Source organism: Primulina tabacum, chromosome 15, assembly GCF_025594145.1.
Source record: "Primulina tabacum isolate GXHZ01 chromosome 15, ASM2559414v2, whole genome shotgun sequence".
Lineage (NCBI taxonomy): Eukaryota > Viridiplantae > Streptophyta > Magnoliopsida > Lamiales > Gesneriaceae > Primulina > Primulina tabacum.
In genome coordinates this window covers 12,176,277-12,199,856 of record NC_134564.1, presented here as the reverse complement: position 1 = coordinate 12,199,856, position 23,580 = coordinate 12,176,277, and the positions used below count along the sequence as shown (strand labels likewise).

General features: G+C 37.8%; 1 protein-coding gene across 1 annotated transcript in view; it reads right to left on the bottom strand.

The window, feature by feature from the left end:
* The window catches only part of LOC142525876 (uncharacterized), a 147,743-nt gene that overhangs the window by 101,135 nt on the left and 23,028 nt on the right, over positions 1-23,580 (bottom strand). Inside the window, exon 3 of the mRNA XM_075630161.1 lies at positions 1,514-2,038. Coding sequence (XP_075486276.1) covers positions 1,514-2,038 — 525 coding nt within the window. The remainder of the gene's footprint in view (positions 1-1,513; positions 2,039-23,580) is intronic.

Genomic DNA, 23,580 nt, shown 5'->3' with positions numbered 1-23,580 from the left:
ACATCCAAGGTTAGGCTCGTCATGGCCCTCTTCAAGAAGCAGACCATACCTCATAGGTCATAGGTGGTCTCGAGACTCTCTCGGATCTTCTAGGAGCTTGTATCTCCTCACTTAGCTCATTGGGTGTGGGTTCTACAACTGTGGGTGTCTCTCGAACCTCTTCGAGTTCTATCATCTCGCCTTTTCTATCCAATAGAAATTCCTTTTTCCAAAAAGGTTACATTCCTAGAAACAAACACCTTTGTTTATTGGGGATGATAGAAATAATATCCAACGGAATTCCTTGGATATCCCACAAAGTAGCATAAAATGGATCGACTATCCAATTTATCTCCAACTGCCTGCTTCACATAAGCAGGACACCCCCATATTCTAAGATAAGAATACTTGGGAGGCTTACCCATCCATATCTCATATAGAGTCTTGTTAACTGCCTTTGTATGGACATTGTTCAACAACAGTGCCGCAGTTTCAAGCGCATATCCCCAAAAGGATGGCGGCAACTCCGTGAACCCCATCATAGACCGAACCATGTCCATCAAAGTCCGGTTACGACGCTCCGAAACACCATTCAACTGCGGTGTAGCGGGCGTTGTCCACTGCGAGAGAATCCCATTCTCCCTAAGATATTCTTGGAACTCGGCACTCAAGTACTCACCATCTCGATCCGATTGAAGTGCCTTGATGCTTCGTCCCAATTGCTTTTCTACTTCACTTCTGAATTCTTTGAACCTTTCAAAGGCTTCAGACTTTTATTTCATCAAATACACATACTCATACCTCGAAAAGTCATCGGTAAAGGTGATGAAGTAGGCATGTCCATGCTTAGTGGTGATGCTAAGCAGACCGCACACATCGGTATGTATCAAATCCAATAACCCTTTGGCTCGCTCCGCATGGCCCTTAAAGGGAATTTTGGTCATCTTTCCTTTTAGACAGGATTCACAAGTCGTGAGAGCATTAATATCGGACATATCAAACATGCCAACTCCCACTAGCTTGTTCATCTTTCTTAAGGAAATATGTCCTAATCGAGCAAGCCATAATTGTGCCGAATTAAGAGTATCTTGTTTGCGCTTATTTGTTGTTGTTATTGCTTGGACATTGTTAAGTGGAATATCTTTCAATTTTAAGGTGTAGAGATTGTTTTCAAGTTCTCCGGTACCAACTAAACATTCATTCTTGTAAATATTGCAAACAACTTTGTTAAATAAACAAGAAAATCCATCGATATCAAGCATAGGAATGGAAATAATGTTTTTAATCAAGTCTGGTACGAACAAAACATCTATCAAAACAAAATTAAAATCATTGTTCAAATGTAAATAAACATCTCCCACAGCCTTGGCAGCAACCCTTGCTCCATTGCCCATCCTCAAGAAGGTCTCACCTTCCCTGAGCTTCCTACTTCTTCCCATCACCTGCAAATCATTACAAAGATGTGAGCCACAGCCGGTATCCAATACCCAAGAAGTAGAGTTAATGGAGATATTTACTTCAATGTAGAACATACCTTTGCCAGAACCCTTCTGGCAAGATATTCCCTGCAGTTACGCCTCCAATGTCCAGGCTTCTTGCAGTGATGACAGATGTCAACTGTCTTCTCAGCCTTGGCTGGCGCGGTTGCCACAACGGGACCCGGAGTTTGCCTCTTCAAGGGCACGCTCTTCTTGGGACGTTGGAAAGAATGCTTCTTTCCCTTCCCATGTGGATCGTTCTTTGTGCCAGATGAAGAACCCACATAAAGAGCCAGCTTCTCCTTTTTGATAGTGGACTCAAAAGTCACAAGCATGTTCACCAACTCTTCAAGGCTTGGCTCAAGCTTGTTCATATTAAAGTTCACGATAAAAGGATCAAACGAGCTAGGCAACGACAGCAGCAGCACATCCGTGGTCAACTCCGAAGGCAAGATCAGATCCATGCTAACGAGCTTGTCAACGAGCCCAATCAACTTTAAGCCATGCTCATGGACCGAAGCCCCATCTCGCATGCGTAAAGTGATGAGCTCCTTGACTGTGGCATGCCTTAGAGGCCGAGTCTGCTCACCAAAGGGCTCCTTGAGGTGCAAATGAATGTCAGCAGCATTCTTTGCATCCTCGAATCGCCTCTGCAGCTCATCGTTCATCGAAGCCCGCATATAACACCTTGCCTTCAAGTCATGGCCACACCATTCCTTGTAGGTCTGCAATTTCTCGGGAGTGCAGCTAGTCGGAGCCTCAACAGGGGGCGACTCAGTTAGTGTATATGCGATCTTTTCCGAGTTTAGGACTATTTTCAGATTTCTTAGCCAAGTGAGATAGTTAGGTCCGGTTAAGACATGTTTTTCGAGAATAGCAGAAAGCGGGTTGCGAATTGATGACATTGTCAAAGATTTGTACTGAAAAGTAAAATTGATAAATGTTAATGACTATTTTAAAATATAAGATATAAAGTTTGGACTTTTACTTTATAAATTAATTATCGCTCCCACTGTTTTGACATTCTCACTACCCTCTACTGAAAAAGGGAAACACTTTCCTCAGAAGGTACGTAAGGTCCTAATTAGCGAATTGTGATCCCGAATAATATTAGCCAATCACAATTCCTAAAAGGTAGTTTCCAATTGCATTGCCATGCAACCCTCTACGTATACTTTTATCTCACGTTTGATTAGGACCCAATAATATGACGTCGTTCATCTTTACGTGTCAAGCCTAACCCATCGATATTGAACCTTAATGGACGGTCGCCATGAGTTCCCTCAATAATATGAGCCGAAATCATGGTAGTTCCACGTAGTTCACATCACCATGTCAATGGATGTCACAGCTTTCCGGCACCCAGGGCCCCCAATAATATGAGCCGAGCCCCGAGTACGGGTAGCGTTCATCATGCACCCATTGTCGATGGAAAACAAGGAAATTACAAACAAATTTATCATTCCCCTTTTCGGACTTGATATTAATTTTGAATCTTATTCAAAATGAGGGTTTTTAATTTTGAAAGGTCTCATCATTAATTTTATTTTAAAAGCTCGCCATGTTTGATCGTATGTTTGCCGGATTCATGTAACTTTGTTATTATCATAATAATAACGCACATACTCAATATTTATAACATATCATGCATATATTATAAACAGTAAACAAACAAGGATGATAAATCGCCCCAAAACTAATGGCCCGTGTGAGCTAAACACGGGCCTAGGTCCAATCCTAGGGTAAATGCACGGGATGCTAATGCAACTATTACATTAGCTTCCAATATTTACATGTTTTCGATCTTCATAATCATCATGGCCACCATCTTCCAATCTTGATCATCCACTATTCTAATATTTACAAATAAATATCCATGGAACATAGGGATACATCTCATGGGGTGGGAACGGGCCATAAACCAAGCCCACTTTATAAATTGATAATTATTACAATCATTCAACACAAAATATCCTAGCATACACCTAGCAAATTGGGCTTGGACTTTTGATCATCCTTCATGCATAATATCACATATCATACACCATCAATTAATTATCACAATAATTAATTGATCCAATATTATATATCTTGATCCAATCACTAACCGCCACAATTATAAATTAAATTAACAAAGTATACAAACACCTTTGTCTAATTTCAAATTAATTTATTTATAATCGAATTTCTTGTAAATCACAATTTACTATAAATAATTAAAGTCCTACGTCAATTATTTATTTTATGAGAAAATATATGCAACAATTGTAAATTTAAACTTAAGGGCCCAAAACTCATTTTTCACCTAAAATACTTTGGCCCATTTAAATTTCACAAAATATGTTAGCCATCCAATGGCCCAATAACTCAAGGCCCATGACACTAAGATTGTCCAAAACAATTTTGGAAACCCTAGTCGTCATCCCCGTTGCCGGAGCTCCGTCACAGATTCCGGCAACACCAAAAAAAAATTTTTTTTTTAAAACTGGAAGTTTCGGGCAGCCCGAAGGCTGCCCCATTTGCTGCCCGAAATTCTCGGGCAGCCCGAGATTCACAGGCAGCAACAAGCTGCCCGAAAATTTTTTTTTGTGTTTCAAGAATTTCGGCCTTCATGTATACCTTGCAAAAATATTTCTCAAGCGGTTAGAAATCGATCTCAACATAATATTACGTAAATATTACACAAAAACCGTAACCTTAGCTCGGATACCACTTGTTAGCGGACCGGTTACGGTGGCCGGAAGCGCAACGGAAGTCAAAAATTTTTAATTTTAAGCTCAAATTTTCGGCCACCAAGTTTGTGTGCAACATTTACATTCAAACACCATAAAACATTCATAGGGTGTTAGAAAGTTTTACCTATCAACCTCTTGAGGTTGATGAATGGCTCCAACTTTGTTGTAAACAACAAAGCTCTTCAAGGTAGGCAAGTCTACAAGCTCCTCCTCCCTTTCCTTCAAAATAAGGCACACCACTAACTAGGTAAACCCCCTCATATTTTGCACTAGAAAAATATGAGGATTTTCAAAGAGAAGTGCAAGAATTCCTCAAACAAGATGAAGAGAAAAATGGAGAGAAAATGAGTGTCAATTTTTCGGCCAAGTGAGGGGAGAGTGAATGAGTTGTCTTGGTGTGTGAAAAAGTAGTGACCAACTTTTGCATGCCAAGCAATTTTTTAATCAAAAGTAATCCACAACCTTTCACCTCCCAAGCATGCATTCTCATTTGGGCTTGTAACAATTACAAGGCCCATGAACTTTTATTTAAATGTCCCAAACATATTTGAGCCCATTTAAAGTTTACTTGATTTTACCCAAGCCCACTAGTTTAATAATTATTTCTAATTGGGCTCTACAAGGCCCAATGTAATTTAATTAATTCAACACTTGAATTAATTTAATTATTTGGACTCTACTAGGCCCACTAGTGTTAAATTAATTCAACACTTGAATTAATTTAATTTAGTCCATAATAATGTTTATGAAAATCACAATTTACAAATACATTATTTACTTGGCCAACTTTTAATTTTAGGAACACATTCGTAAATTAAAAGTTACATTTCTCTCATAGAACTCATACAACCCCTTGATAATAAGAACGTCAGAACTCAAGTCTGATAGTACCCAACCAATCATGTTAAACGCCTAGCAGCATCGCTTACATGATTCCCTAGGTATCAAATGATAGTGCCTGCAAGAACCATTCAATTATGGTTAGCGTACAATACGCTCCCTTCAACTCATATATCCCGACCGATTCGACAACTATTGGTTTATCGAGAGTTGTCAATGAATCGATACTATGTGTCATGTCGTAGTTGCATCTATGGTGTAATCTCGGGCAGCCCGAGATTCACAGGCAGCAACAAGCTGCCCGAAAATTTTTTTTTGTGTTTCAAGAATTTCGGCCTTCATGTATACCTTGCAAAAATATTTCTCAAGCGGTTAGAAATCGATCTCAACATAATATTACGTAAATATTACACAAAAACCGTAACCTTAGCTCGGATACCACTTGTTAGCGGACCGGTTACGGTGGCCGGAAGCGCAACGGAAGTCAAAAATTTTTAATTTTAAGCTCAAATTTTCGGCCACCAAGTTTGTGTGCAACATTTACATTCAAACACCATAAAACATTCATAGGGTGTTAGAAAGTTTTACCTATCAACCTCTTGAGGTTGATGAATGGCTCCAACTTTGTTGTAAACAACAAAGCTCTTCAAGGTAGGCAAGTCTACAAGCTCCTCCTCCCTTTCCTTCAAAATAAGGCACACCACTAACTAGGTAAACCCCCTCATATTTTGCACTAGAAAAATATGAGGATTTTCAAAGAGAAGTGCAAGAATTCCTCAAACAAGATGAAGAGAAAAATGGAGAGAAAATGAGTGTCAATTTTTCGGCCAAGTGAGGGGAGAGTGAATGAGTTGTCTTGGTGTGTGAAAAAGTAGTGACCAACTTTTGCATGCCAAGCAATTTTTTAATCAAAAGTAATCCACAACCTTTCACCTCCCAAGCATGCATTCTCATTTGGGCTTGTAACAATTACAAGGCCCATGAACTTTTATTTAAATGTCCCAAACATATTTGAGCCCATTTAAAGTTTACTTGATTTTACCCAAGCCCACTAGTTTAATAATTATTTCTAATTGGGCTCTACAAGGCCCAATGTAATTTAATTAATTCAACACTTGAATTAATTTAATTATTTGGACTCTACTAGGCCCACTAGTGTTAAATTAATTCAACACTTGAATTAATTTAATTTAGTCCATAATAATGTTTATGAAAATCACAATTTACAAATACATTATTTACTTGGCCAACTTTTAATTTTAGGAACACATTCGTAAATTAAAAGTTACATTTCTCTCATAGAACTCATACAACCCCTTGATAATAAGAACGTCAGAACTCAAGTCTGATAGTACCCAACCAATCATGTTAAACGCCTAGCAGCATCGCTTACATGATTCCCTAGGTATCAAATGATAGTGCCTGCAAGAACCATTCAATTATGGTTAGCGTACAATACGCTCCCTTCAACTCATATATCCCGACCGATTCGACAACTATTGGTTTATCGAGAGTTGTCAATGAATCGATACTATGTGTCATGTCGTAGTTGCATCTATGGTGTAATCTATGAAACCCCTTTCATAATTACAACCATACTCTGATCAGAGATTTCAAACTACACGCACATGAAACGGTGAATCCCCGACTACAATGCATCGACTCCTATATGTTTCGCCGTAACACCCAACCTTGCCACCTGATGACCCTATAAGAGTCGGTAAACAAGTCAAAGTGAAACGCTAGCACATAGAGTCTCAATGTTGTCCCGGGTCATAAGGACTAATGATGTACAACCATAAATTAGGACGTTTCCACTCAATAAGTGAGAACCACTTGGAAAGTCCTTTATGGAGGGTTGTTCAGTGCACTTTACCAAGAGCACCTATCTGCATGCTCGGACATCACAATGTCCCCTACCAATGAAACATGGTACTCACATCGCAGATACTAGTCTCTAACTCGAGCGGCCTATATCCTTCTTATTGGCGGCTGAATCGACTAGGAACCGTTTATAATATACAGTATTCCAAATATGAGTTTCATGATACTCATCATATGAGCATCTCATATTCTTTCTACTATTTGTATATTCAAGGACTTTATCTATGCAACTAGCATGGGTATACAGATAAAGATGCGCCAATATAATAAATTCAAATATTATTAAAATAAAGATCGTTTATACATAGAGTTTCATCGTGAACACTCGGCCAACACTTGGCTCGACGTGCACCTACTCTAACACCGCGGTCCAGACGGAGCGCACCCGCGGTGCCCTGTGCGAGAAAGCCACCCTTAATTCTTAGGAAGACACATGGCATATATATAAATAGAAATGTGCTGAGTCTTCACTTTCACCACTTCCATCAGCTAAGAACGTGAGAGAGTAGGGAGAAGCTTCAATTCTTTTTGCTTTAAGGTTATGATTTTGGAAGAATTACACATCCAAACTTTAATCCAAGCATAGAATCTTGCTCCTTTCTTTAAGGGCTACAAAAGAATGTAAGTTTGGTTAAGTTTTAACATGTTTTGAAGTATACATGTTGGAGAAATGCTGATATATTTGTGATAATATGTTCTTGAGATGATTGATATCGTAGAAATGCAACCTGATCGAAGAACGGACGTTGTATGCTATAGTTATTATTTTCCAGCATGTTTAGAATTAAATATGCAGATTTTGAGTACTATCATGTGCTTATGATGATGATTATGAGTTGAGAATTATGAAATTGTGATATATGTTGAGAGATGGATTGACCGGTATCGAGAAATTACGTTGTTATGCCGTCAAATTGTACCGAGATCAAGTATTGAATTGGATAGGTGTTGATTGAGATTAGAAATTAATAGAATATGTATCAACATTTCCATTTTAGATTTGGTATTGACAGATTCGTCTTCGAGACTTTGACTACGACACAGATTGTGCGATGAAAGGTATAATTCATGTTTTGTTTGGGGAAGACACATTTCAAATGAGATTCAATTTGAGTTTCCCAACCAAATCACATACTGTAATTGTTGTTTATCTTTTGATATGAATTTGATTTGTTTATAGATTTATATTCAAATCTCTTGATAGGATGCTGTCTTGTTTATAAATTTACATTCAAGCCTTTGAGATAGGAGAGTCATTGGCAGACTTGCCAAACTAGATGTTCGGTGGTATCGATGCTTCGGATCAGATTCACTCCAATTGTAGACATTCGATACAGACATGACCGAAGTCTAGGAATAAGACGTACAGTTACCCCGATTGGGAGGGTAGGTGACAGACAGTGACGTCTTATTCACACCGGGATCCCTAGAGTAGAGTCGAGTCGAGTCAAGACATGATTTGATTTGAATTGCATGTTTATATAGATTGGGTTCATAGACTATGGAGCTCATTATTATGGCTTTGATTCATGATTTATGATTATGTATCAGCATGTATACATGTTTTATACTGTGATTTGTTCTCACCGGAGTTTCCGGCTGTTGTTATGTCTGTATGTGTGCATAACAACAGGTGGGGCAGGATCAGGGTCGCGACAGAGATGAGAGATGGACATAGCGTGGTGATCACGGGCGTAGCCGATGAACTAGTAGTTGTACTTTTGATATGTACTGTATTTAATTACTGGTTTGTAGAATATGAATAAAACGAGGCATGTATATTATGTTTGTTGTAATGAAATGAATATAGAATTATCTTGTGCTTGAGTTATAAACATTTGATTTAATGTTAAAAGCAAAATTTTGACCCGTATTTTTGAACAAGGATCCGATTAATCCCGAAAAGAATTGAGTTAGAGCCCGGGTCCCCACAGCTTTCAACCAGTCTTTTTTACCACTACTGCTACCACCACTCTCGAATTTCGGATGAGGGGGTGAAAGCTGTGTAGTAGCCTGTGGAGGTTTTGGAGTCTGCACCATATACGATGCTCCTCGCTGCTTTATCAAGCCAGCTTCAGCACCTTTCGCCCGGTTTAATGCATCAACAAAGTTGTTCGGTCTGCCGGTATTCACCAGGGTAAAAATATCGGGATTCAAACCGTTGATAAACTGATCTGCAATGGCCTTGTCATTCTCTGCCACGTGAGGAGCAAATCGGAGCAATGTCGAAAACTTTGCCACCTATTCTTCGATGTTCAGCTGTCCCTGTCTCAGATTGGCAAACTCGACACCTTTATCCTTTCGGTAAGACACGGGAAAAAAGCGTTGATAGAACTCTGCTTTAAAAACTTTCCAAGTGATTTCTGTGCCACGATGCTCCAATGCTCTTTTTGTGGTAAACAACCAATTCTGCGCGACTTCATGCAGTTGATGGCCAATTAACTTCACTCGTCGTTCATCGGTATAGTCAAGGGACTTAAATAACATTTCAATGTCGTCTAACCAGCTTTCGCACACAATAGCGCTTTCAGTACCTTTCAGTGTCGGCGGTTTAAAGGATTGAAACCGTTTCAGTAGTGTCTGCATCGGTGTTGCAGTAACATCCATCGGATCATTATAGGTACTGCCCTGTTCTGGAACCGGACGTACAGGCAGTGCTGTTCTTCGAGGAGGCATATCTGATTATCAAACGGATTAGTACACAATCTACACAATCTGTCTCAGTCCTCCTCTGATCATATACCTCTGATCCAGAATCGGTCCTGATTCATTTTATTCTTAATACATGTCGCAATCAACCAGATAAACAGGCAACCATGGATGACTACAAGAAACATGCTTTCATATAGAACATATGTAAATTAACATACAATTAATAGCATGCTAGCATCATCAAAGCAAGGAAGACGACTCGATCTACCCCGCTCATTCACTTCTAGTTCAGTCTAAGGATCTATCGCTCTGATACCACCTGTTGTGGGGACCTGGGCTCTAACTCAATTATCATTGGGATTAATTGGATCTTTGCTATAAAATGTGGGTCAAAATTTTGCTTTTAATATCAAAACAATTGTATATAAATCATACACCAACGTTATCTCAATTTTTATTTCCACAAACGTCGGTACATGTCTTGTTCCATTACAGTCATACAAAATAGCGTTTACAACAAACTACATAGCAAATGTACAACTACTAGTCACCCGAAATCACCACGCTATCCAATCTCAGTCACGCTCTCTTTGACCCTGATCCTGTCCCACCTGTTGTCATGCACACATACAGACACAACAACAGCCGGATACTCCGGTGAGAACAAATCCCAGTATAAAACATGTATACATGCATGTCATGCAATTACATACAAAATAATAACACATAAATCAGTAATTATGACACATTAGTGAATACAGATAAAACAATTCGACTCTTATTCTTTAACTCAACTCATATCTAAATCTAGGGATCCCGGTGTGAATAAGACGTAACAATCTTCCACCTACTCTCCCAATCGGGGTGCAGTACGTCTTATTCCCGGACTTCGGCCCTCTCTGTATCGAATATCTACAATAGGAGTCGATCTTCTCCTACGTACGTCGATATCACCAAACATCCGGTATCTTGGCATGTCTGCAAACGACTCACCTATCTCATGTGCATTGCTACAACTCTATATACAAGGCATAACCGTATCAAATTATAAACAATCTAGTATGTGATTTTGGGAAACTCAAACAGGATCTGATTCAAGTTGTTTCTTCCCGAATCAACATTGAATTATACCTTTCGTTATTCAGTCTTTATCGATGTCGAGGTCTCGATGTCGAAGCTAGTCAAGACAAATCTGAAATGACATATTCAGGATGCATTCTATCAATCTCTAGCTTAAATCAATACACATACGAATCAATATTCAATCTCGGTACATTTCAACGGCATAACGGCGTAATCTCGCAATACCCGTCATCTCAAACACCAGTAATCAATAACAATAAGTCATAATCATCATCATAAACACAATCTATAATGCTGAAATCTGCAAATACTCCACTCAATACATGCTGGAAATTGAACAAAATCGCATATCATATCCATTCTTCGATCCGGTTTCGAATATATTATCACCGATATCACAATAAAAATTAATAACAATCAAAATCTGATTTCCCCAATCATCTCAACTTCAAAACATGCTGAAATGTAGTAATACTTACATCCTTTAGAAGCCTATGATGCAAGGAACAAGAATCTAAGCTAGGATTCAAAATCGAATGGTTAGATGTTGCACAAGATCAAATTAAAGTGACACTTGAGGAGTTTCTGAATCTTGCTCTCGTTCCTTTCAGCTGAAGAATGAAGGAAATGAAGTACACATCATCTATATAGCATGCATGGTGAGGGGCAATTGGCTTATTCTTTGTCCAACACGTTTCGCGCTCGAGCAGACATAAAGTTCCGCCTGGGAGCGAAACTCTCGGCCCTGAAATTTTATACAAGCGCGCTCGGGTGGTCAAAGACCTCCGCCCGGGCGCGAAACCTATGGCCCTCTTCCCTTATCATGTAGCGCTCGAGCGGTCAAAGACTTCCGCCCGGGCGCACAACATTCGGCCCAACTCATCTTTTCTTCCTTTTAATTCTTATAATTTGTCCAATCTGGTCTCGGAATGGCCCGGCTATAATCATATCAATTCAAATTCCATAATTCCAGATTAACATAGTCAAAATCTCGGGCATTATAGTGTTAGATTGTATTGTACTTGGTTTGTCTGATTTTAACTGCATTATCGGTATTGATATGCTGATCAAGTACAGAGCTACCGTAGATTGTTTCGAGAAATTTGTAAGATTCAGACCTGAGATGGCTAATGAATGAAAATTTTAAGGTAAGGGTTCTAGAGCTCGAATTCCTTTTATATCTACTTTGTCCATGACTCAATTATTACAGAAAAGAGCAGAGAGATTCCTTATATATTCAGTAGATGTACTGAAATCGAGCCCGTCATTGGCAGATTTGCTAGAGGTATGTGAGTTTGCTGATGTCTTTCTAGATGAGATTTCGGGTTTGCCTCCAATCCGAGAAATAGACTTCAATATTGAATTGATACCAGGTACTGTTCCAATTTTAAAACTCCATACAGAATGGCACCGATTGAATTGAAAGAATTGAAAGAGCAGCTAGAAGATTTACTCGCTAAGGGGTACATTAGACCGAGTGTTTCTCCTTGGGGTGCTCCAGTATTATTTGTCAGAAAGAAAAACGGTTCTATGAGACTCTGCATTGACTATCGACAATTGAACAAGGCTACTGTGGGGACCCGGACGCTAATCATCTTCTTAATAATCTTTGGGATTTAATTATCAATTAAGATAAACAGGGTCTAAAAATTTTTCTTTTTAAAAATGTAAACGCGGAACGTAATGGAATCTAACTAATATACATCTCAGTATAAAAATACAATAATGTACAACAATTATTCAAACTAGTCTAAGGTTCAACTACTAAATTTCAAGCATTAAACCAAATCTACAATAGGTCCGGAATCACCACTCTAACTCATCTTCTCTCATCATCTTCTTGACCCCGATCCTATCCCACCTGTTGTCATGCACACATACAAAACAAGACAACAGTCGGATACTCCGGTGAGAATAAATCCCAGTATAAATAATGTATACATGCAGTTAACTGAATTAACATAAAAGCATGAATTATATCTTATCACATGTAGCATAATCAGGCAACATGTATCCATACCAGTATGTAAATAAAACATGAATCGTAATCTACCAAACATAAATCAACACGAATCTATAATTCAAATTCTAGTCTCAATATCTAAAACTCGACTCATCTCTCACTGTAATCTAGGGATCCCGGTAAATAAGAACGTAACAAGTCTCCCACCTACTACTACCAGTCGCAGTGGCGGTACGTTCTTATTTCTAGACTTTGGTCTAATCTGTATCGAATAGAATGCTATATGTATCTGAAGCATAACGATATACCAAATGTCCAGTGCCTTGGCGTATCTACCAAGACTAAGCCTATTCTGACAATGTGCAATGGGTCAGTGACAAGTCTGTCATAATCTCACCCCTCTGTCAGTGACTCTTACTTAATAGCTCTCTGCTTTCTACTTCTAATTTAATAGAATAAACATACTCATTAAAACATAAAGGTATAAAACAATACCATACCAGTATGTGGTTTAGGGAAACTCGAGTTAAATCTAACTCAAGTCGATCTCCCAATTAACATCGATTTATACCTTTCTCTTCTCGGTATGATGAAGACGAAGTCTTGTATTCCAATCTGTCCATATCCACATCTGATAATGACAATCATATAAATACAGTATCAGTATATAACTCAGTTCAGAACTTGTTCTGATCAATACTCAAATCGGTATATAGTTTGATCCATATCTGAACAAGGTACAATTTAATTCATATCAATGATATCACGATACACTCGAGATTATTACTGAATCTGATCAATCTAAATCAACTGATGCTTCAACGGCATAACAATGAAATCTCTATAATCCCGTCAATCCCAACATCACAAATATAGTACCAGAATTCATACTCAATACAAGTACAACTCATATTTTCAATATCGGTATATTAAAAATCAGTAACAACACTACTCTGATTTCAAATCTCAATCAATATCTTTAGAAAATCATAACAATTGCATAACCAATCTATTCTTTAATCTGACTTCAAATATATACTGATTAGTATATCCCGAACACATAATACAAATCAAATCTCAATTCATAGTCAATAACGATACGAATCTGATATCAAATTCCAACCAATATCTTTCGAAAATCATAATAATCCCATACTGTATTTGTTTTTCAGTCCGATTTCGATTATACGATGTCTACTGTCTCGATAACAACATATATGAATCATATTCAATTCCATTAACATCATATTTTCAAGTCATCTCAAAACGTAATAAAACTTACGTCCAGTTGTAGCTGTCGTCGAGAGGATCGTAGAACTGTGCTCGGATTTAAATTCTGATAACTAGTTGGTATAAAATCTCAAATCTAGCACCACATCAAACTTGGAAGACTTCTGAGGGAATTCTCGTTTCTTGCTTAAGGAAGAATGAAGATTTCGTATATATATATATATATATAGATCACCTTGCATGTAAGGCACATGGCTGAATGTGCTTACTGCACGTTTCACCGCGGGTGCGGCATTTCTCACACCGCGGGTGCGCTAGGCGTAATGATCATCATCCAAAATTTCAGAAACAGCGACCGCGGGGGGTGCGCTTTGTCTTGCACCGCAGGTGCGCTGCCTCTACTGTAGTAGAACCGCAGGTGCGGTCACTCTTCACCGCGGGTGCGGTCTTGCTTCGTACCCAAATTTCCTACCCTACTGGACATTAACCGCGGGTGCAATCCTTCTAGACCGCGGGTGCGGTCTACTTCTTGGCGCGGGTGCGGTCTCTCTCTTTGTCAACAAACTCAATTTGCAACATCGCTTCTCCACGTCTGTTCTTCCATCGCCTTATTCATAATATATAACAATTCAAAAGTATCAAACTAAAATCTCGGGCATTACATTTCTCCCCCTCTTAGATATGAGTTCGTCCTCGAACTCACAGGCAATCCAATCAGATACATCAGAAGAAATGTATAACAGAGTTTAATAAGAAAACTTATCCAAATGAATCACTTCTGAAATCTCAATCTCATAGCGGATTCTGTCTTTTAGATAGTCTCTTTGATATTCTGACAATCTTACTGTGTTTTCAACAACAGAATAGTCTTCATTCTGAAAATATCTTTCTTGTACGGATCTGTGATTCTAAATTGGACTAATAATTCAAGAGCATAATATCATAATACCCTTCGAAATAATTCTGACATAATCAATCTCACAATACTGGCTATACAACATCCGTATATACCATTCAACAGCTCATACTATATCAGTATCATCAGCTGTTATCAAATCTGTTTATCCCAGTCAAGGATATATTAAATTTTCGGCCCCAAATACCAATCGTCATCATCCGACGTTGGCGTATTAAATTTGTCTGGTCTGAGCTATCTTCATTCTCTTCTGAATTAGCTACATTTCCTTTGTCATATCTCTGACCGTATCCAACTGGTTATCTGCTAACTATTATCGTACAATAATTCACACCGCGATAATAAGTCATCTCAACTGGTGTTAGCATCCAGCACTGCAGCTCTCTGGATATCTCTCAATATCCAGATAGTACACTCTGGCTATCTGTCAGTCGGTGGATAATATATGAATGAGTTCATGGTATATTCTGCCACAATTACAAACTCAATCAAAATCCAAAATCTGATATAATCTAGTTCTACATTCTGATCAATCTGACCATTTCTTTGACATCGATCTGTGTCATTTGGTCATGTTTGTACGTTATCTGGTACAAACTAATAGATATAGATTGGACAATCTGTCAGTCACAATCATATTACATCACAATCTGGAAAGTATTGCAGTGGTCTTATTACGAAATTCATCGAAATATACTCCCCATGTCTAGTCAAGAATATACAAATTCTGTAATAAATCTTCTGATTTCTATCTTTCTATCTTCATTTATTGGCGGTTCAGACATTTCAGTACCATTCTGCCAACATTTCAGCATAAATTCTGCCATAACTGATTTAATCTGTCTATATCAAAATTATCTGTTCGAATTATCATATACTTTTTATTACCTGAACGACTACTGAATCCATTTCTGTGCGTTTCTGACCCTATCTGTCATTTTCAATTCGAAATATTTGATACAAAAAAATCAGTTTATAATATAAATTAAAGAAAAATACCTACCTGGTATTCGGTTCTGATTATCGATATCAAATTCTGTTGTACAATTCTGAAACATTTGACATCACAAGATAATCATTCTCATACCGTAAAATCATATATCTGTCACTCTGATCGATGATCTGTTCTGATTATTGAAATTAAGCTCTGAATATTTTGATTATATTTTTGATCTACTGAAATTCTCGAATTCAACTCTGATTCGGATTGAACTGTATATAATCTCAACGGTTCACATTGACCTGTATCAAATACGGCTGTAGAAATATAACAATACTCAGGCAGACGCAAAACAACAATCGTATACGAAAATCTGTCAATTCATACCAAAATAAATTTCTGACAATTCTGACAATTCTGAAATTTCTGATATCGGTATTATTATTATCTACGGATCATGATCTCAACTGTGTCAAAATCAATCGGTATACTAACTTCAGATATCGCACATTCTGCATACAATCTGTTTCAAACAGGATTCATATCTGAATAATATCTGTATACAATATTCATAGTTCTCAGAGTATTCAACACAATCTTAAGATATTCGATTCAGTCAATCAGATGCTGCAATCATATCAAAATATCATAGATACAACAAGCATGAAATCATCAGAATATCTCTGAACATACTGAAACATGCCAGAGAGAAACACTAAATCAGATGTAACTCCTGGTCGGTACTCTTCCACTGATCTTTCAATTCTTTCAACTTACTCTGTGTCATTCTGTACATTCAATATCATTCTGTACTGAATTCTAATAAAACAAACAGTACCTGATCTCAATTCAATTCTGAAATCTATCTTTCAATTCTAGGCAAATCCAGAATCTCATCTGGACAATCATCAGCCAACTCGTACATCATTGGCAAATCTGCCAATGCTAGGTTCGATTTCAGTACGTCTACTGAATATCTAAGGATGTCTTCTGCTTCTTTCTATAACAATCGAGTCATATATAATACAAATATCAAAGGAATTCTGAATCCAGAATCCTTACCGTGAAATCTCTACTCATCAGCCATATCTGGTCTGAATCTTATACTCTCTCAGCATATTAATATCCATAATGCAGTCAATCAGAAAACACAATTACATCATAATCTAACTCGATCTCATTCTCCTCTTACTGTAGTATACACCATTTCACAGAAATATCTGATATCAATCTTTCTTTCCCAACAAATAAGGGAAGCAATACTACAGTACAACCAAACTCAACAGATACAGAATATCTCAATGAAATTCATTCAAAATCATGTATAGGATGTATTAATACGTAAAATAATCGTAAAAGAACAGTTACCTGTCACTATATCATCAAGTGCGTCCTGGTTCTGTTCCTTGGTCACTTCAACCCGATGATTCTGCTCCATGAAATCTTCGGGAACCTTTCTGAGGACAAACTCTAGCAAAGTGTCCTTGCTGTCTATAGATATTGCAGCTACCAGTCACTCCCTGGCATTGCTCTGTGGGATGTCTCCCTCCGCAAGTTCTGCAATAAATTCCGACATAACTCGGGCTAAAACCACTGGAGCTAGATGATCCGCTCCTTAACTTCTTGAATCGTTTCTTTCGAGCTTGTAACTGTTCTTTCTTTCCACCACTGCTTCTGCCAATCTCAACTCTGGGAAGCAGTTGCTGTGAACTCGGTGCTGGAAGAACATATGAAGCTTCTGTTTGTCTCATCAGAACTGTTTCTGCTCTTTTGGCTCTGTTTAGGGTATCAGCAAAATTATTTGATCGTTTCACATTTACCAATGTACGTATCTCTGAATTCAATCCCTGAATAAACTGATTAGATACAGTTTCATTGTTCCGAGCCACGTGCGGAGCAAAACGTAGCAAGGTATAGAATTGGGCCAAATACTCATCAATATTCAAAGGACCCTGTCTTATATTCGCAAACTCTGCACCTTTATCCTGTCTGTATGATACGGGAAAGAATCTTTGATATGATTCAACTTTAAAAATTTTCCACGAAATCCCGGAACTACGTTGTTCTAGGGCTTCTTTGGTTACCAGCCACAAACTCTTTGCGACTTCCCGTAACTGTGGCTCAATCAGCTTAACTCTACAATCATCTGTGAAACCCAGAAATTTAAATAGCATTTCTATGTCATCTAACCAATTCTCACAATCAATTGGTGTTTCAGTACCCTTCAGAATCGGCGGTTGAAACGACTGAAACCTCTTCAACTGTGTTTCTATCAAAATTTTTTACACATCCCTCTGATTAGTTGAAGTACTACCTCTTTCTGGAATTCTTCGAGGAGGTATATCTGATTACCAAAAGCATTAGTAACCAAATAGAACAAACCTGTTTCAGTCCTCCTCTGATCATCTTAATGCTGATCAAGAATCAGATCTGATTCATACTCAAAATACATAATACCAAATCAACTTAGATAATCTGGTAAACATGTATTATAAAGCAGTAATTCATAATGTCATGCTAGCACACACAATGTAAGTCAACATTAAAATAAATCTCATGCTATCAATCACATGCAAGGAAAGAAAACTCACTCTACCCCGCTCATTCTCTTCCATCTCAGTCTAAAGGATCTATCGCTCTGATACCACCTATTGTGGGGACCCGGACGCTAATCATCTTCTTAATCATCTTTGGGATTTAATTATCAATTAAGATAAACAGGGTCTAAAAATTTTTCTTTTTAAAAATGTAAATGCGGAACGTAATGGAATATAACTAATATACATCTCAGTATAAAAGTACAATAATGTACAACAATTATTCAAACTAGTCTAAGGTTCAACTACTAAATTTCAAGTATTAAACCAAATCTACAATAAGTCCGGAATCACCACTCTAACTCATCTTCTCTCATCATCTTCTTGACCCCGATCCTGTCCCACCTGTTGTCATGCACACATACAAAACAAGACAACAGCCGGATACTCCGGTGAGAATAAATCCCAGTATAAATAATGTATACATGCAGTTAACTGAATTAACATAAAAGCATGAATTATATCTTATCACATGTAGCATAATCAGGCAACATGTATCCATACCAGTATGTAAATAAAACATGAATCGTAATCTACCAAACATAAATCAACACGAATCTATAATTCAAATTCTAGTCTCAATATCTAAAACTCGACTCATCTCTCACTGTAATCTAGGGATCCCGGTGAATAAGAACGTAACAAGTCACCCACCTACTACTACCAGTCGCAGTGGCGGTACGTTCTTATTTCTGGACTTTGGTCTAATCTATATCGAATAGAATGCTATCTGTATCTGAAGCATAACGATATACCAAACGTCCAGTGTCTTGGCGTATCTACCAAGACTAAGCCTATTCTGACAATGTGCAATGGGTCAGTGACAAGTCTGTCATAATCTCACCCCTCTGTCAGTGACTCTTACTTAATAGCTCTCTGCTTTCTACTTCTAATTTAATAGAATAAACATACTCATTAAAAGATAAAGGTATAAAAACAATATCATACCAGTATGTGGTTTAGGGAAACTCGAGTTAAATATAACTCAAGTCGATCTCCCAATTAACATCGATTTATACCTTTCTCTTCTCGGTATGATGAAGACGAAGTCTTGTATTCCAATTTGTCCATATCCACATCTGATAATGACAATCATATAAATACAGTATCAGTATATAACTCAGTTCAGAACTTGTTCTGATCAATACTCAAATCGGTATATAGTTTGATCCATATCTGAACAAGGTACAATTTAATTCATATCAATGATATCACGATACACTCGAGATTATTACTGAATCTGATCAATCTAAATCAACTGATGCTTCAACGGCATAACAATGAAATCTCGATAATCCTGTCAATCCCAAAATCACAAATATACTACCAGAATTCATACTCAATACCAGTACAACTCATATTTTCAATATCGGTATATTCAAAATCAGTAACAACACTACTCTGATTTCAAATCTCAATCAATATCTTTCGAAAATCATAACAATTGCATAACCAATCTATTCTTTAATCTGACTTCAAATATATACTGATTAGTATATCCCGAACACATAATACAAATCAAATCTCAATTCATAGTCAATAACGATACGAATCTGATATCAAATTCCAACCAATATCTTTCGAAAATCATAATAATCCCATACTGTATTTGTTTTTCAGTCCGGTTTCGATTATACGATGTCTACTGTCTCGAGAACAACATATATGAATCATATTCAATTCCATTAACATCATATTTTCAAGTCATCTCAAAACGTAATAAAACTTACGTCCAGTTGTAGCGGTCTCTCTCTTTGTCAACAAACTTAATTTGCAACATCGCTTCTTCACGTCTGTTCTTCCATCGCCTTATTCATAATATATAACAATTCAAAAGTATCAAACTAAAATTTCGGGCATTACAGCTACGATAAAGAATAATTATCCCTTGCCTCGTATTGATGATTTATTTGATCATTTGCAAGATTTTTCTGTTTATTCCAAGATTGATCTGAGATCTGGATATCATCAGCTGAGAGTCAGGGATTCTAATATATCAAAGACAGCTTTCAGAACCAGGTATGGCCACTATGAGTTTATAGTCATGCTGTTTGGTTTAACGAATGCTCCAGCTGTATTTATTGGTTTGATGAACCGTATATTTCAGAGAAATCTTGATGACTTTGTGATTATTTTTATTGATGATATTCTGATTTATTCCATGAATATGATTGATCATGTTGAGCATCTGAGAACTGTATTGAGAATTCTGAGAACTGAGAAATTGTATGCAAAGCTGTCTAACTGTGAGTTCTGGCTGAAACAAGTTGTTTTTTTGGGGCACATTATATCTGGAGATGGTATTTTTGTTGATCTTAGCAAAGTTGAGACAGTGATCAGTTGGCCTAGACCGACATCAGTGCCAGAGATACGCAATTTTATGGGTTTAGCAGGATACTATCGCCGATTCATTAAAGATTTTTCCAGTATTTCGAAGCCGATTACTCAGTTGACTCAGAAGAATGCCCCTTTTATTTGGTCAGAGGCATGTGAATCTAGTTTTCTAGAGTTAAAGAAGAAATTAACCAGTGCTCCTGTGTTGACTATTCCGTCAGGTACTGGTGATTTTGTTGTTTATTGTGATGCTTCTCACAGAGGAATAGGTTGTGTTTTGATGCAGCGAGGACATGTTATTTCTTATGCCTCGAGACAACTAAAACCACATGAAACTCACTATCCAATTCATGATCTTGAATTGGCTGCCATCGTATTTGCATTGAAGATTTGGCGTCACTACCTATATGGTGAGAAATTTGAAATTTATTCTGATCACAAGAGTTTAAAATATCTATTTTCACAGTCAGAATTGAATATGAGACAACGAAGATGGCTTGATTTATTGAAAGATTTTGATTGTGAAATCAAATACTATCCGAGGAAATCAAATGCTGCAGTTGATGCACTGAGTCGAAAGGTTTGTTCTTTATCCTTATCGACGATTGGTGTTTCGAATTTGATTGAAGATTGATGTCTTTCTGGATTAGTCTTTGAGACAGATTGTCAACCTCTGAGACTTTATGCCATTCAAGTTGAACCAGAGTTGAGTTTTCGAATTAAAGAAGCCCAGAAAATTGAACAGAATGTTCAGAACTCAATATTGATGGTCAGATCAGGGCATCAATCAGAATATCAGGTTCATGATGATGTGTTACATGTGAATAATCGACTTGTTGTGCCAGATGTTTCAGACTTGAAACAACAGATTTTAACAGAAGCGCACTGTAGTCGTTTAAGTATTCATCCTGGTGGCAGAAAAATGTACATTGGTCTAAAGAAACAGTTTTGGTGGAAACAGATGAAATCAGACATTGCAGATATCCAAATGTTTGAATTGCCAACAGGTGAAAGCAGAAAAAAAGAAACCAGGAGGTCTGTTGCATAGCTTATCTATTCCAGAATGGAAATGGGATCACATTTCCATGGATTTTGTTACGAAGCTACCACTATCCCCCCGAGATTGCGATGCGATTTGGGTCATTATTAACAGATTGACCAAATCAACGCGCTTTATTCCTTACAGAATGACGTATAGACATGACCAGATGGCAGAGATTTATGTCAAAGATGTGGTCAGATTGCATGATGTGCCTAAGTCTATTGTATCAGATCGTGATCCTCGTTTACTTCACACTTTTGGCACAGTTTGCAACAAGCTCTAGGTACGAAATTGCAATTGAGTACTGCATATCATCCTCAGACCGACGGACAGTCAGAGTGGACTATCCAAACATTGGAAGATATGCTGAGAGCTGTAGTGCTAGATTTTGGCACTAGTTGGCAAGATTCTTTGTCACTTTGTGAATTTTCATATAACAACAACTATCATACGAGTATAGAGATGGCTCCGTTTGAAGCGTTGTATGGTAAGAAGTGCAGATCCCCTCTTTACTAGGATGAAATATCTGAGGTACCTGAACTTGGGCCTGATATGATTGGAGATATGACTTAGAATGTGAAACTGATTCAGCAGAGAATGAAGACAGCTCAGGATAGACAGGCCAAATATGCAGATATTTGACGTCGACCGTTAGAGTTTGAGCAAGGAGACAGAGTATTTCTGAAGATTTCTCCATTCAGAGGCATTGTCAGATTTGGCAAGAAAGAAAAATTATCTCCACGCTATATTGGGCCGTATGAGATTCTGAAGAAGATAGGTACTCGTGCATATCGACTCACTATTCCTCCTTCTCTTTCTGGTATACATGACGTCTTTCATGTATCTATGTTGAGGAAATATCTTCTTGATGCTTCTCATGTTCTTCAGCCAGATGAGGTAGAACTTGACGAAACTCTGAGTTATTTTGAAAAACTGATCCAGATTTTAGATCGTAAAGAAAAGCAGCTCAAAACGAAGACTACTCCGCTTGTGAAAGTTCAGCAGAGTCGTCATGTCATTGAAGAAGCTACTTGGGAGACTGAATCAGAAATGAAACAGAAATTTCCAAAGTTATTTCATTGATGTGAGTTTTCTTATTTAGCTTCTGTATATCTCCTTCTTGTATATGATTTGATTGCTTGTGATTTCGGGGACGAAATCAGATCTTAGAAGGGGAGAATTGTAATGCCCGAGATTTTGTCACGTTAATCTGAGATTATTTATTTATAAATTGAGGTGATCATAGAAGGACCTCTCCGAGACCAGATTTGGAAAGGCATGAGGATTGTAGTTGTGGAATCTAGTTTGTATCGCGCACATGCGCGGAGACGAGGTGCGAATATGCGCGAGAAGCAAGTGCCGAGGCAGAAGACCTCGCGCATATGCGCGAGACTAGGCGCGCATATTTGCGAGCATGTGAAGTAACCGAGTGCCGAGACAGTAGGTCTCGGCGCGAGCAAAAATTATGGTACAAGCGCAGAGACAGTAGGTCTCGTGCATATGCGCCGACATGGGACGCGCAAATGCAAGAGATGGTGAATTTATCATTTGCTGAGAGAGAGAGAGAGTCTCGCGCATATGCGCCGGTGATGGTCGCGCATATGCGCGAGATGTGCAGAATGTATATTCAGCCACATGTCTTTGCCATGCATATAATAAGTAAAGTTACTCATTCTAATGGAGAACTCTGTGAAGGAAATCGAGATTCCATAGGAGAAAGCTTCAAATTCTCTTTCTGTACTAGAATTGTGATTTTGTGAGACCCGACCGTCAGAATTTCAATCCTAGTCTAGTTCCGTGCTTCTCTCGATAGGAACTTCAAAAGGACGTAAGTTTTACTACTTTATTTTATGGTTTGAAAACTTGATGTTGGGAGAATCATAATTTGATCTATATTATGTGTTCCT